At 49.5% G+C, this 16,096-nt stretch overlaps 1 protein-coding gene across 1 annotated transcript in view; it reads left to right on the forward strand.

The window, feature by feature from the left end:
• Nucleotides 1-13,713: 13,713 nt before the first annotated feature.
• Nucleotides 13,714-16,096, forward strand: part of dab1a (DAB adaptor protein 1a) — a 94,169-nt gene continuing 91,786 nt past the window's right edge. Inside the window, exon 1 of the mRNA XM_039734671.1 lies at nucleotides 13,714-13,894. Within this exon, the coding sequence (XP_039590605.1) occupies nucleotides 13,828-13,894 (67 nt within the window). The 5' untranslated portion in view covers nucleotides 13,714-13,827. The remainder of the gene's footprint in view (nucleotides 13,895-16,096) is intronic.

Genomic DNA, 16,096 nt, shown 5'->3' on the forward strand with positions numbered 1-16,096 from the left:
GAGCCACAAGAGAAGAAACTAAGGGAGTGATGGGAGACCAACAGTCAGTGGGAGGAGTAAAGGGGGACGGGCAGTCGGGGAGCAGCGAGATGAGAGGTAACAGCTGAGGACTACCAGGAGATAAGGACCTCACTGGAGAAGTGTAGTGGGGAGGAACTGGGGGACCCAAGGTGGACTGGCTGGTGATGAGAGGGGATAACTAAGAGCGTGAAGAGAGACGAATGGAGGAGATATGGAGAAGAACTGAAAGAGTGAGTGAAGAAGTACATGAAGAGTGGGGAGGAGCAAAAGGAGACAAGAAACAGGAAATTGTGCACTGGAGAGGAACTGGGGAGCAACTGGTGGAGAGACTGGAGTGGACAAACTGGGGACATATTGTGGAATAGGTGGTAGGCAATGGACACAGAGGAGTGTGAGGTGGAGGAGTGAGTGGGGCAAACGTCAGTGAGGCAAGGGAGACGAGGAGAGAAGACTTTGAGGAACAGAAGAGGAACGAGCGAAGAAAAGTGAAGGAGCCCAAGGAGGAACATAACAGCAGAAGAATGACTTGAGATAACAAGACCCATAGGCAGCGGAGGAGTGAAGACCTGTAATGGAGAAGATGGAGAGAAGGGGAGGAGAAAACGACAGTAGAGGAGTTAAAGGAGACAAGGAAAAGGTAGAGGAGTTACTGGGGACATGCGGCCGACTGGCCAGAGATGAGTGTGAGTGAGTGGGGAGGACTAAAGGAGTTAAGGGAGACGAGCAGAGGAGCAAGTGAAGCAAAGTGAAGGAGCACATGGAGAGCAGCGGAGGAGACCAAGGAGGGACATAACAGCAGAAGAATGACTTGAGATAGCAGAACCAGTAGACAATGGAGGAGTGATGGGAGATGAGCAGAGAAGACTTTTGAGGAACAGTGGAAGAAGAACAGTGAAGGAGCACAGGGAGAGGAGTGGAGCAGCCAAAGTAGAGGAAGAAGGGGAGATATCCAAGAGAGTGATGGGATCAGCAGGCAATGGAGAAGTGACGGGAGATGGGAATAACGGAGGAGCACATGAGGAGCAGTGGGGCAACAAGCGAGGAGGCAGAAGACATTGAGAAACAGGACAGGAGCAAGCGAAGCAAAGTGAAGGAGCACATGGAGAGCAGCGGAGGAGCCTAAAGAGGGACATAACAGCAGAAGAATGACTTGAGATAGCAGGACCAGTAGACAATGGAGGAGTGACGGGAGATGAGAATAAAGGAGCAGATGAGGAGCAGTGGGGCAATAAGAGAGAGAGAAGAGCAAATGACGCAAAGTGAAGGAGCACAGGGAGAGCAGCGGAGGAGACAAGAAACAGAAGGAGAGAAGTGACTGGAATTGTGTACTGGGGAAGAACTGGGGAGCGACTGGAATGGTGCCACTGGGGACATCTGGTTTACTGGGAGATCAGCAATGGCCACAGAGAAGTGTGAAGAGAACGAGGAGTGAGAGGGGAGAAGTAAGAGAGTGAAGGGAGAAAAGTGGAGAAGACACTGAGGAGCAGACGAGGAAAGAATGAAGGAGCAGATGGAGCGAGCAGTGGGGGGGCCGGAGGGGAGGAGTAAAAGGAGACAATGGAACAGCAGACAATAGACAAGTGGAGGGATACGAGTAGAAAAGACAGGACCGAGAAAATAAAGGAGTGAAGTGAAGAAGAACAAAGGAGGCCACGGAGAGCAGTGGGGGGAACAAGTAGGGAGGAGCAAAAGGAGAAACTTAAGTTTAAAGAGACGAGAAACAGAAGGGCCGCAGAAGAGGAAGAGGAGAAGGAGTGACGGGAAAGAGGAGCAGGGTGACTGGAGGTGACAACAGGCAGAACTGGAAAGGAGGATGGGGGGCCCGATTAGCGAGGGGTACGAGGAGGATGAGGAGGGCGAGGAGTGAGCGGCGGAGCGCCCAGAGGCCGTGGCGGGCTGGCGTAGTCAGACAGGAGGCGGCTGCTGCTCCTCACGTTTGAATTATTATTATTTATTTATTTTTTTTTTTATGAATGCTTCTCAGTGTGAAGACCGCCGGGTTCCTGTCAAGAGCCCCCCGTCTGTTGATTACGATCATCAGTCCGCTGTCTGCAAACAAAAACAATGCGCGCCTAATTTGGGAGTCTCATTCAAATTCTGCAAGTTAGCAGAAAAGAAGCCAGTTAGAATAATGAAAATATTTATAAAACGAATGAAAGCAGGGGGACGTCGAGCTGGCGGGCCGCCAGACAGGCAGAGACGTGCGGAAATTATAGACAAATGACAAATAAACAAGGTTCAATTTTCATTTTTCCTTGCTTAACAAGATGCAGGTTGGCAGGAGAGGAGCGCTGAAGCCATTAATCCTCCACTAGCCGGCCCGCATTGGAAATCCCCAAATGCGGGGGCTGAGGGGGTCTCAGGGTCTCGGGGCCTCAGCTGGCCTTCCGGCGTGTTGTCCGACTGTGCTGAACTCAATCTGAGGTCCGTCATGTCCAGGAGATGTGTGACCTGGGTGACCTGAGAGCGCCACCTAGGAGAATGCCACTCTAAACCTACTAGGCTGAGGGATGAGCAAAAGGAGAAGTGCCATGTGTTAAACTGGACACAATCATGTCATCGAGGGTCTTCTTTACCCTGTCCAGCCAGTGACGGGATGTTCATGCCCCCTCCTAACTCGTATCCCAAAATGTCTTCTAGTCCCAGAATGAATGGCCTGCCATGAGTCCAAGATAGAGAGCCATCTTGTGGCTGCTGGGCATTTCTCAGCCCCCTACAAGAGTGGCAGACCTTCATGGCAACTGTTGTCCTCTTAAATGGTCAGAGTGGTCCCATTCATCCCGTGCAGTGACCGTCTGTTTCCAACTATCAAATGAGACTTTACTGCCAGGTCGTGCCACTCTGGTGTCATTTCTGCTCTGGTAACGCAGCCACATTTGGACTTCATATCCACCTAGTCAGCCATGGGACCTAAGATGGCTCCTGGATCACAAAGTGACATGTGGACTGTCACCAGAGCAGAAGCCTAATCTATGACTATGACGTTTGTTCTAAAATGTGGGTGACGAGTTTCTGAGGAACATCCTTGAACCCGGGGTCATTAACCAAGATTTAACTGACCTTTAGGACAGGTACCTGCAGGTCATTACGGGCACATCCTAGAACTTGTGGTCACTCATGAAGATGGAGGTTTGCACAAGTGACCAGTTTGTGGGTCAAGACTGAAAGTGGGATTTGTGGTGATACATGATGGACATCCCAGGATTCGTGTGGTCATCGGCCACCTCCGGGTCCACCCTGGTGCCATCATGTTGCAATGGCAGTTGATATCCTAGGAGAGATGAGGGAAGTAATTTGGGGGTTCAAGTCAGTCCTAGAGCTTGAACCCGGGTTAGGACCGCTAACGGACATGTTGTTCAGCCACCTCAAGCTCAGGATGGTGTTGTAAAATGGAAACTGCTTCCAGGTGTTTCTCTTTGCTGTCAACGTTTCTCCTTCTCCTGGCCCTTTTGGGACACATTTTCATCCATGTCCTCCTCCTGCTCTGCCCAGTCTTCTTTGGGCCTCGTTCATTGAATCTTAGGCTCGTCCCACCGAAGCTCCAAGGAGTTTGCTGGTTGCTTGATTTGACTTGGCTGGAGCTCCATGTGAGATGCGCTATCAGGTCAGAGTCCACCTTGAAGTTGATTTTGGGACCAAACTGGGCTCACCTTAGGCTTGGGTTCATGTGGGCTTTGGTTGGACTGCTGAGTCCACTTGAGTTGAGGTCACTTTGGGTTTGGCTTAACTTGGAGAGGAGATCAGCTTGAATGGTTTTGGGCTTCAGCCACAGCTCACCTTGGGCTTGCCTTTGGCACCTCCAGGGCTTGGCATAAGCATTGTCTACGATCCGCCTGGGTTCACCTTACCACCTCATATGCGATCAGAGGATTATTTTCTGCACTTAGACTCAGTTTAAAAGCAATTGAGGTTCATACTGGGCTCATCTCTGCCAGACTTGTTTAGATGGTTTGGACTTCTCGGTTTGATGTTCAGTTTAGGGTTCAACTTTGGACTCCGTTAGGAACATCTTGAAATTGGCTAAACTGGTTCTTCTGCGTCTCAAATCCAGTTTAGGACTTCATGGAGCTCAGCTCCAACTTGACTTTGGTGTAACATGAGTGTAATGTGGACGGTTTGGTCTTCCTTATGTTTAGTTTAAGACCAGTTTGGGTTCAGCTTGGGCTAAGGTGGACTTGGGCTTGGTGGGGGTGTGGGATTTGGGATTTAGACTTAATCCAGTTTTAGGTTGGCTTGGGCTCAATTTGAGCTCAGCTTTGGCACAACATAAGTGCAGGGTAGATGGTTTGAGCTTGGTATCGATTCAGTTTAAGTTTGGTTTGGGCTTAACTCAGGTTTGTGGTTTAGATGTTAGATAATTCTGCTTCAGATCACTTTGGTTCAGTTTGGGCTCAGCCTTGGCATATGTTGAAAATGCCTCCCAGGGTTCTGCGCTTGGCTTACACGTTCATACTCTGGGCACACTCTGAAACATCTTTGATGGCCTGGGCTTGGCTTAGACTCAGTTTGGGTTCAACTTGGCCTTGGTGTGACTTTCAGTTAACTCAGACTTGCGTTTTTGGGATTAGGCTTGACGTAGTTCAGTTTAAAGTGGGCTTGGGATCAATTTGAGCTCAACGTTGGCACAGAATGAGTGCCAGGTTGAAGGTTTGGGCTTTCTGTTAATTTAGGGTAACGTCAGCTTAGGTTCAGTTTGGGCTTGATGAGAGTTTGAGTGAAGTGTGGTTTGTTATTCTGGGGTTTGGTTTGACTTCATCCAGTTTAAGGTGGTCTTGGGCCCAAGCTGAGGTCGGCTTTGGCACAACAAGAGTGAAGTCTTGATGGTTTGGGCTTTCTGTTACTTTAGTTTAAGACCAGTTTGGGTCCAGCTTGGGCTTGGTGTGAGTTTTACTTCACTCAGGTGTGTGATTTGAGACTCAGACTCGGCTTAATCCAGTTTGAAATCGTCTTGTTTGAGCCCATCTTAAGTTGAATTTGGGCTTAACCAGATTTGGGCTTGATGAGAGTTTGAGTGAAGTGTGGTTTGTGATTTGGGGGTTTGTTTTTGGCTTCATCCAGTTTAAGGTGGTCTTGGGCTCAAGCTGAGGTCGGCTTTTGGCACAACATGAGTGCAGGGTTGGTGCTTTGGGCTCAGCTTAGGCTTAGTTTGAGATCAGTCTGGTTTGTCATTTAAGTGTTAGGTAGTCCAGTTTCAGGTCACTTTGGGTTCGGGGTGGGCTCTGCCTTGGCACACTTGAAGATCCACCATGTTCTTCAGGGCTTCGTTCGTTTTAAACTGGGCTCTTTGGGCACCGTCTGAGACTTTTTAGATAGTTTGGGCTCAGCTGAATGCCACTTCACTGTTGACTTGGGTTCAACTCAGGTTGGCCATTTCACTTTTAGGTTTCAGTTTTGACCCTGGTGGCCTTCACTCAAATTCACTGTTGGATGGGTATGGCTGGCCATTCTGGTGGTCGTGCCCTCTGCCCGCTCCTCTCCTTCTTATTCCAAAGGCTGTCACTTTTGATTCTTTCAGCATTGCCAAGCGCCATAACAGCCCCCCGTGTGTCGTGTGTTCAGCTCCATTACTCTGCACAAACCAAACTAAAATGGCTGGGAAGAAAGAAATCTGAGGAGCGGAGAAAGTCCAGGGAGGGCCTGCAGTCTCATTATTTATGGGCACCATAAAAATTCCTTGGCACTGCCCAGGAAAGATAAATGCCAATACCCCCCTCCCCGCCCCTCCACTCGTGTCACACGACAGGCCAGGGTCCGTCAGGAATTTGCCAACCCTGTCGAAGTTCACTTCCATGTCTGACATCTGCTTAGTGGGAATCGGCGAAGAGTGAAAAGGAAGAGTGGCAAGGAGTGAAACCAGTGAAGGTGAGCACGGCCAGCGTTCTGTGTTAGCATTGTCTGTTTCTGAGAGAGTGAGACAGAGAAAGGGTGTGACATGGAGTGTGAGTGAGAGAGTGAGACAGAAAGAGTTAGGAATGGAGAGAGACAGAGTGAGATTGAAAAGTGAAAGTGTGAGGCAGAAAGCAGGAATGAAATAATGAGAGTGTGACGGAAAAAGAGTTACAAGAGTGAGTGCAAGTGAGACAGAAAAGGTGAGAGAGAGTAGGGTACAGTGACAAAGTGAGACAGACAGACAAAGAGTGTGTGAGGAAGAGAGTGAGTCAGTGAGGTCACAGAGGGATATAGAGTGAAAGAAAGTGAGGCTGAAATAGTGAAAGAGAGTATGACAGTGAGATAGTGAGACAGAAAGTGTAAGTGAATAAGAAAGAGGAGTCACGTGTGAGTGTGACGGACAAGTGTGAGAAATAATGGGAAAGAATATGATAGAGTGAGAGTGTGAGAAAGAGTGAGACCGGGTGAGTGAAAGCGAGAGAGACAGAAGAAGAGTGAGAGAGTGAGAGAAACAGAAACAAAGTGTAAGAGAAAGAGTGAGATAGAGAAATAATGTGAAAGAGTGAAGAACAAAAGACAGAGTCAGTAAGTATTGGGCAGAGAATGTTAGAGACTGACAGAAAGAGTGAGGCAGAGTGAGAGACACGTGACGTGTAAGAGTGTGAGAGGTGAGACAGTAAAACAGACTGACATAGAGAGAGAGTGAGAGAGAGAGAGAGAGAGTGATACACTGAGTGAGAGAGTGATACACACACAAATCCTATCTGGCTGAGAAAACATCAACCAGAAATGCAAGAGCTGGTAGTCAGTGCCCACCTGTCATTGAGACCACCATGGGTGTGCTGTCTGCCAGTGCCAGTCATGCCAGGCCCCGGCCTGAAGGGTACACCTCAGGGTCAGTGCCCTCTGTTCGTCCGCTTAAGCCAGTCAGACATCTACAAACGTCAGGGTCCACTTCTTCAGCTGTCACCAGCTGTCTGGACGTTGAGTCAGTGAAGAGCCAGACGGGTAGGAAGCGTTCATCACCCGGCACCTCCATGCCAGTCAGAGACGTTGGCAGGACCGAGTGCCCACACGTTGGATTGAGTGCTCATTTGAACCTTAGGCTGAACTTCAAATCACAACAACCAATCAACAGAGGAGGCTGCTGGTGGGTCAGTGAGGAGGGTCAGCCATAGGACGTGGCACCCCCCGACACACACTTGGAGACGGCGGTGAGACTCAGAACACGCCTGTCAGATAACCGCTGGCTGAAGGTGCACACGGGAGGCAAAATCTAAAGATGGAAATCCAGGGTGCCCTTTAGAAGCAGGTGACAGACAGCCAGCCAGAAGACCCAGCAGCCACCTGTGTGCCACCCTAGTGCTGGGTGACATACCTGGCTGACAGGTACAGTAAATGTGTGTCCGAGGTCTGTGTGCGCCTATCTGTCTGTTACTGATGCCCACTGGTAGGCGTCCATGTGCCAGTGCGCAGATGGTCATAGAGTCGGCCTTGGGATGTGACAGCCACCTGTCTGGACCCTCGAGGCTGGTTAGAGACGGCCACACGACTCACTCACTACACACCTGTCTAGAGCTTAGCAGCGGACTGCCAGTTAGCAGATGGTTCGAGACAGCAACAGGGCTCAGCGTCCATTTCTGTGTTAGCCAGCAGCAGGCTTGTGATGACCACAGCTGGCAGTGCGCATATGTCAGTTCACAGCTGGGTAAGACATAGCCACAGGGATCAGCGCCCATATGCCAGTTAAGAGCTGGGAAGCGTCAGACACAACTCTGTATGACCCAAGATGTGCCCATCAAGAGCGAAAGAAATTACTTCAATGAGTACCGGATACTTTGTCAGAGATGCCCAGAGATGTCAGTGCCCACCTTTGTGTTGGGTAACTGATTGCCCACGTGATTTCTGTCCATTGGACCCCAATTTTAGGCAGCTAGAGTGACAAGAGAGGAGGCCTTGTGCAATGCAGTGGCACATCATGGTGGAACTGGCCAGTGACATGCCATTACAGGGAAGGTGGGCCACAATGGCCTCTAGTGAGTGTGGAATGCTGCTGGCCTTCCTGATCAGATTTATTGAGGTCTCTGCTGTGACTGCATAGCATGCCCACTGTGGACATAAGGGAGACCACCCAATGGCTGCTCCTGGCCCTTTTATACAGCAAGTCGATGGTGTCCTTCACTTAGGTGGACACCCCAGGTATTCATACACCTCCTCCCCATAATGACGATGCCAAGCGTCCACCCCTAAATCCTGGTAATGTTCAGGTGCCCCATGTGATAAAGTCCTCTACCCACAAACCAGCGTTGATCCCTCTGCCCACCTCTAGTCATTTTGTGCAAATCTAATGCCCAGTGGGCACCCGAGTCCCTCACAGCTGTCTGTTTCCATTCAGGTTAAAGGCCTGTGCCCATCCACCTGCAGTTGTTGGCACCCCTCCCTCCTTTTGCCCGTTTCTGTCCTGTCTCATTGCAGTTATCGTCCATCCTCCGCTTAGCTTCCTGACACTTCAGGGTGGGCCGCCTCAAGCTGGACGGCATTCTTGTGAGGAAATTAGGATTCTGTGCCGCAAGAACGAAGAGGGGAGTGACAGGGAGCGATGGCCAGGGCACCCCGGCGGCACACGGCGGCACTAACTCAGACGTGATGTTCGACTCTCCTGCCTCGCCGCTGTGGAGTCTGCTTAGTGACAGCGACTCATTAAGAAAATTGATTTGCTGATTGATTGAATTCGAAGTGGAAGCCCCCCACTGTTGTCCTGCCTCAGGGAAATGGAAAGCCAATGGGGGGGGGGTTGGGGGGGTATGGTGGCGGTGGGGGGTGTAGGGTGGGAGTTTGTTTACTTAATGCACACTTCAAAAGAAGCAAAGAGCAGCATGGCGCCTGTTCAGACTGCCGAGACAGGTGTGCCCGCTGGCAGCCATCCAGCCGGGGGTCTCGTTCAGAAGAGGATGAGCACAGGGAAAGCTCCATTCGAGAAAGCAGTGGGGGTGGGGGTGGTCTGTTAGAACCACAGCCAATCACAGCAGAAGAAACGGACCCTCAGCTCACAGATGACCTCGTCTACAGTTGAAAGCCGACATGACCCCCTGCTTGTGTCACTCCTGGCTCTTAAAAGGGCAGTGGGGGTCACTGACATGATGGGTGGCTATTTGTGGGGACTGCGATTAGGTGGGACCCCGGGTAGCACATTGTGTGTTGATGCACCGCTAAGCTCATGTCCACAAATGAGGGACGAGGAAAGGGAACGGCTCTGTTCGAGAAAGCAATGCGGGTCGTCTCTTAGAGTGGCAGCGAAACCACATTAGCCAGCCAATCACAGAGCAGGGAACTGACACACAGCTCACAGTTGACCCCGCCTACCAATGATAGCCAATTTGACACCCAGCTTTGGTCACTCGTAACTTGTTAAGAGGCAGCGGAGTCACCGTTGAAATGAGGGGTCATTTTCTATTGGCCATTGGGGGGACAACAAGTACAAATGCTCATGTCGTCCTATGAAGAGTGACGGTCCTTGTGAGGGATGAGTAAAGGGAAAGGCTCCATCCAAAAAACCATAAGGGACGTGTTTTAGAGTGCCAGTGAAACCCCATTAGGCGGCCAATCACAATGCAGAGAACTGACAAGCGGCTCACAGCTGACCCCGCCTACTCTTAGATATTAACTGGCTGTGGAGTTTCTGCCCTGATGATTGGCTGTTTCTCGAAATGCCTTTTATGGATGAAATCAGGAAGTGTGACCTCAGGTAGGGCAGGGTGTGTGACACACCACTAAGGTCAATGCGTTCTGAGGGGGATGAGTACAGGGAAAAACTCCAATCGCAAAAAGGAGTGGGGGACGTCTATTACAACGACAGGGAAACTGTACTGGGCAGCCAATCACAGCGCAAGAAATTGGCCCTGATCTCACAGATGACCCCACCTACAAATGACGGCCAGCTTGACCCCCTGCTTCAGTCACTTCCAGTTGTTAACAGGGTCATCGAGTCACTGCCATGACGAGTGGCCATTTCTGGAGACAGCGGGCACAAATGCCTTCAGGTGGCACATTGTGTGTTGGTGCACCGCTAAGCTCAAGTCCTCATTTGAAGAGCGATGCTCCCTGTGAGGGATGAGTAAAGGGAAAGGCAAATAAAGAGGCATCTATTAAAGTGGCAGTGAAGCCACATTAGACAGCCAATCACACTCAGTCTCAGAGCTGACCCCGCCCACAGATGAGAGCCCATTTGAACCCCCACGTCAGGTCACTCGTCAACGAGTCACTGCTGTGATGTTTGGCCATTTGCTATTCCTGGTGTCACTTCATGTAGGACGTTGTGTGTTACACACCACTAAGTTCAGGAACACATGGGAGATGTGATGCTTGACATGGGGGATGAGTATAGGGAAACACAAGTCTTATTAGAGTGACAGCCAAACCGTACCAGGCTGCCAATCACAGCGCAGGGAACCCTGCCCACAAATGACGGCTGACTTGACCCCGTGTGTTAACGGGCAGCACTGGTGCCTAGATGAGAGGTCACTTTTCTGTTTGCCCCTCATTGTGCCCATGTGTGAAGAATGTTGTATCCGTGAGGGCTCAACTGACAAAAGCAAAGAGTCACATTAGCAAAACTGCACAAGGCAGCCAATCACGGCGACGATTACAGTTTGCTTTTGGCCCCTCCCACTTGACATGCTGGCTCTACTTATGACGGTCACCTGCCAGGGTCACTGGGGTGATGTCACTCGTGGGGGCAGCTGTGTCAGTTGGAGGGGACATCCTGTTACTGGAAGTGCAACGGTCAGCGTGGTGGATTCAAATGTCACTGGTCAGTTCTGGGCCACTTGCTTAGCTGTCGCCCATCAGCACAGCCACAGGGCACAGGATGAAGCTGCTTGTTAAAAATAAAATGAATGTGGCCAACCACTGAGAAGTCAGTACCCACCAGCCTGGCAGCTAACACTGGGTAGCTGCAGTGTCACCAGGGTCTGCACCCACCTGGTTAGACAGCACGCTCACAATGTCCATGTCACTCCTGTCAGACGGTGCCGCCCACATTCCAAGGTGCCAGTGAAGCCGCCTCGTCAGCCTGGCGTGGTGAGCACAGCTGGGGCCCGGTGCCAGCCGCGCGACGAGCGCCTTTATTATTCCCTAAATTCACCGTACTTTTGTGTCTTTGAAGCAATTTTCCACTCACAATGATGTCAATTTTAAGCAAAGCCAATTAGCACATCAAAGCTGAAAAGAGCGCTTATAGCAATTTCACAGGAGCAGGGCGCCGGAGCGAGGGATTAGACAGGAGAGGAGAGGAGGAGAGGAGAGGAGAGGAGCGTCCCGCGCAAAATCACATCTCAGCACGTCGGAGCCGCTGCTTTCACAAGTCGGCGCCTGTGATGTTACAGCGCAGCCAGCAGAAACGGAAAGAAAGACAAAAATAAATAAAAGCAACGTGGGGAGGAGTGTGAAAAAAATAAAAATAAAGAGTGCGAGGAGGAGTGGGAGGAGTGAGCAAGGAGAATGGAGTGAGGGTGAGACATCAGGAGGAGGAGGAGTAAAGTGAGGAGTGAGAGCTACAAAGATGAGCGAGAAAGCAAGGAGTGAAAGAGAAGAAAGAAAGAAAGGAGTGAGAAAAAAGAGAAGAATGAGAAAGTTAAAGAGAAATAAGAGGATGAAGGGAACAGAACGAGTGTCAATGTAAGAGAAGAGAATAGAAAGAAATGAGAAAGCAATGGATGAAAAAGGGAGAAGGATGAGCTGTACAAGAGGAGTAAGAGGATGAAGGGAAGCAGGAGGAGTGCAAGTGTAAGAGAAGAGGGGAGTGTAAATTTATGAAGAAAGAAAGAAATGGGAAAGCAATGAGTGAAAAAACAGTAAAGGAAGAGGGGGAGAGTGAGGAGTAAAGAAGAAGTAAGAGGAAAAATGGAGGAAGAATAAGGAATAGAAGTGAAAGAGAAGAGAGGAGTACGCGTCTGTGAAGAAAGAAAGAAAGAAAGAAATGAGAAAGCAACGAGTGAGAAGGGAGAAGAAGGATGAGAGGTAAAAGAGGAGTGAGAGGATGAAGGGAAACAGGAGGAGTGGAAGTGGAAGAGAAGTAAGCAGCAAAAGTATCAGAAAACATAAAACAAGAAAGAGTGGGTAAAAGAGCAAAGGGAGGAATAAGAAGAAATGAAAAAGTAAGGGGGATGCAGGGGTAAGAGAAGTGAGGAGGAGAAACAGGAAGAAAGTAAGAAATTCAGAAACAGTCCAGGAAAGAAAAGAGGGAGAAGAATGAGACGTAAAGGAGTGGAAGAATAAGAGAAATGGAGAGCAGAAAAATGAAAAGAGGGAGAAATGAGAAGAACAAATGAGTGGAAGAACAAAGGGAGGAGGAAGAGGAGTAAAGGAGAAGTAAGAGGATAGTGAGAGACCAGAGGAGTGAAAGAGAAGTGAGGAGTTGCAATGTTAAGGGAGGGAGAAATCTGAAAGGGTAAGTGAAAGAACAAAAGGAAGGAGAACGAGGAGTAAAGAAAACGTAAGGGAGATAAATCAAGAAAGAGGGCAGCAGAGTGAAGAGAGGGGCGTGAAAAACAGAGGGATAAGAAAGAGGAGTAAAGAAGAAGTGAGAGGAGTAGAAATATGAGGCGAGGAAGAATTTGAGAACACAGTGAGTGAAGGAACAGAAAGGGAAGAGGGATGAGAAGGAGAAGTAAAGGAGAAGAAAGAGGATAAATAGTGATGGAAGAGAGGAGTAGAAGAGAAGTGAGGAGTAGCAATATCAAGAGAGGGACTAATGAAGGAATGAAGTGAGGAATAAAGGAGAAGAGGATAAAGAGATGAAAAGATGGAGTGGACATGTCAGAGAAGTGAGGAGAAGAAATATCAGGGATGAAGAAATGAAAAAAATGAGTGAATGAGCAGACGTGCAAGTGAGGGATGACGAGGAGTGAAGGAGAAGAAATATATCAAGAGAGGGAGAAATGAGAAGACAACGGATGAAAGAACAGTAAGACAGGAGAAGGAGGAGTGAAGGTGACGTGAGTGGATGAAGGTAGCAAGGGAAACAAGAAGAGTGTAAGAGGACTGACGTGAAGGAATACTGAAAGAGAGAAAGAGAGAGAAGTGAGGAAACAGTGGGTGAAAGAAGAGAAATGGAAGAGTAACGAGTGACGGGTAAAGGAAAGCAGCAAAGAAGACTGGGAGTGTAAGACGAGTGACAGGGCAGAATACCAGGAGGAGAAGAGAGGGGAGAATGAGAAGTAAAAGAAAAAGGAGGAGCGCAGGAACGGAAGTGTGAGAGGAGTGAGGAACAGGAATATGAGAAAGCAGCAGAAGAAATAAAATTAAACGCAGGAAATAGGGGGCCCAAGGATAACTAAAGAGAGGAGACGAGAGAGAGAAAGAGGAGTAAGAAAAAGAAAGGATGGTGGAGTTAAATATGAAGGGAGGGAGTGAAAAAGGAGAGGAGCACAAGGAATGAAGGAAGAGTCAGCTAATACAGGGATGGTGCCTGGAAGAGCGGAAGTGAGAATGTTGAGAGGGGGAGATGTGAGAAAATGGAAGGACCCCAATATTAGGAGGTGCAGGCAGTGAGAGAAAGGGGGGGACAGAAAAGAGGACAAAAGGATGGAGGTAAGAGAAGTAAGAGCAGCACAAGTGCAGAAGGAGTCTCGAGGGGTCAGGTGACAGCAGATGTCGGCCTGCTTGTTCGGTTCAGCACGGGACGCTCGTTCTCCTCCCTCCACACCGGGCCGGACCCCGTCGGACGCGTTTCCCTGCCGCTCCTCTAGTTGCCGCTAACTTTGTCTGCTCTCTCTGTCTCTTTGCAGCACTCGACAGCGATGATGAACATGCAGAGTCTTGGCTAGAGCTTTACAGGACGGAGTCGCGGTCGAGCAATTCTAAATGAGCCTCTGTCCACCATCGGGTCTGTTTGAAGACGACTAAGGACTTAATAGGATGTCAACGGAGACAGAACTCCAGGCAGCTGTCAAAACCAGCACACGAAAGGAATCCAGGAGGAAAGGTAGGAGCGGCCGAGAGGGCGCCCCCCAGTGGTCCTGTACTGCTAGTGGGAATGAGGGGGGCAGCAGCCTGACGTATCCATATTGGTGGCAGGAGTGGGATACGGGCAACCCATGGATAAGAAGGCCTGGAGGCTGGACTCCCCAAATTGAATTCATTATCAGGGGTTTGGGTCAACACCTGTGGGCACAGAATAAGGGGCACTCAGCAGTAGTGGGTGCATCACAAATCTGTGGCATCAAAGGAGATGTCAGCAGACGTCAAGGCACCGTTTTTGACCGCGAGTGTGGGCAACGTGGTGCCAGTGTGTGTGAGGGTGTGTGTGTGTGTGTGTGTGCATCTGCTGCGTGCCATCCAAGGCTTCAGGATCCAATTCCAGATCATTGTTTCATAACAGATTGTAAAAATGAATACTTAACAACCTTCTGCTGTCATTCTTCATGTTAATACAGACTGAGTTAGCGTGCCACTCACTAGTGGGTGCCATCAACAAGACAAATTGCCACCTTACCCAGCTGTTATGAGGGTCGGGCCACTGCTGGACTCTTCTGATTTGTGTGGCGTCTCACCATTCTGTGGTGGCACATAAACACCATTGACCAGACTGGTGAGGACAGGAGTACCCAGGGTATTTGTAATTTGTGATGCTCTGCCCAGTAGCGTGGTGTCTCACCCTGCAGCCACACAGACCCACGGGCACTCAGACTGGGGTGACAGCCAGCCAGCAGCCCCCTAACGCGCGGACACTGGTGACAAGTCCAAGTGCCCATCTCTGTTCACCTGTGTATTGTCACTCAGAGTGCCCTTTGGCCCAGTGTTGTCCAGCTGAGGTGTCCCATTCTATAATGACAGACATAAACTCAGTGACGTAGCGTTGTGTCCAGTACAACAACAACAACAACATTTCTTTCTGTCGCACATTTTCATACAAATAATGAGCTCAAAGCGCTTTACATGATGAAGAAAGAGAAAAAAAATAAGAATTAAAATAAGAGAACGCTAATTAACATCGAATAAGAGTAACGTCCGATGGCCAGGGAGGACAGAAAAGCCATAAAAAAAACTCCAGAAAAAATAAAATCTGCAGAGGTTTGAGAAAGAAAAGACATCATTAAGTGTAATGATCAGAAGGACTGTAAGGACCGTATTTTGTATTAATCATGCTGCAGAGAGCGACGTGATTTATTCCTCATTTATGCAGAAAAAGAATGAAGCTTTGTGCACAGAATTGAGGGTGTAGCAGTAGGGGGCGCTAGCGCTCCCTTGAACCCTCAGGTACCACGCTGAACACCAGGTAACAGTGCAATAATAATGATTTTTATTATTATAATAAAGTGCACCGAGCACCCTCTCCTCCACTATATTCATAAATCAACAAACACAATCAATAATCCAATCCTCCAGCTCTCCTACCACCCAGCTCAGCTCGCCCCAGTCCCACAGTCCTTTTATAGTCCCTGACCCGGAGGTGTTCCCAATCCCCAGTCCATGTGATCCTGTAAAAAGTACTTTTCTTCACCCCGGAAGCCCGTCGCTCTTCCTTTGACGAACTTCTGGGTCACAGGGCACAAATGAGTCCACTGGCCTCCCGACAGCGACTCCCAGTGGTCCCCAAGGTATCCAGCAGGGCTGTGCATAAAAACTACATAGTCCATGAGGCCCTGCTGGAATTCGGGGCCCGTCCATGCTGTCGGGAGAGCTCCTCCTGGCGGCCTGGGGGTGAGGGCCGGAATATGAAGCCGGCCATCCATCCATCACAAGGGACTAACTTGCATCATTTATAAGAAAGTGCTGACCTCTTGATGATAACAGAACACCCTGTGACATTACGAAGTCAGCTGGGACCGGCTCCCGGACCCTTGCTTAAACTATTTTGAGCATATTGCTAAAGACTTGAGTGTGTAGTTAATTCCTCCCGACTGTTGTGCAGAAACATTGCATACCTAAGCAAGGTAAGGAGTTGATCACTGAAGCTTACGGTGAGAAGTTCTGCTTCAAACATGTAAACAGATCTGCTATTAAACAAAGAAATTCCCTGTAACGTGAAGCTGGTTGCACGAGCTGACGCCGCTTCCTACTCACCGAGAATAAAAAGCTTCTTTCAATCTGCAGGTCTCCTGTCGTTCCTGACCCTCAGCGTCCACAGGTTCAGAGGTCACGAGACCACCCAGCCCCCTCTAGGCATTCTACCTGACATCAGTGA

This window comes from Polypterus senegalus, chromosome 14, assembly GCF_016835505.1.
Source record: "Polypterus senegalus isolate Bchr_013 chromosome 14, ASM1683550v1, whole genome shotgun sequence".
In the NCBI taxonomy this organism is placed as follows: Eukaryota; Metazoa; Chordata; class Cladistia; order Polypteriformes; family Polypteridae; genus Polypterus; species Polypterus senegalus.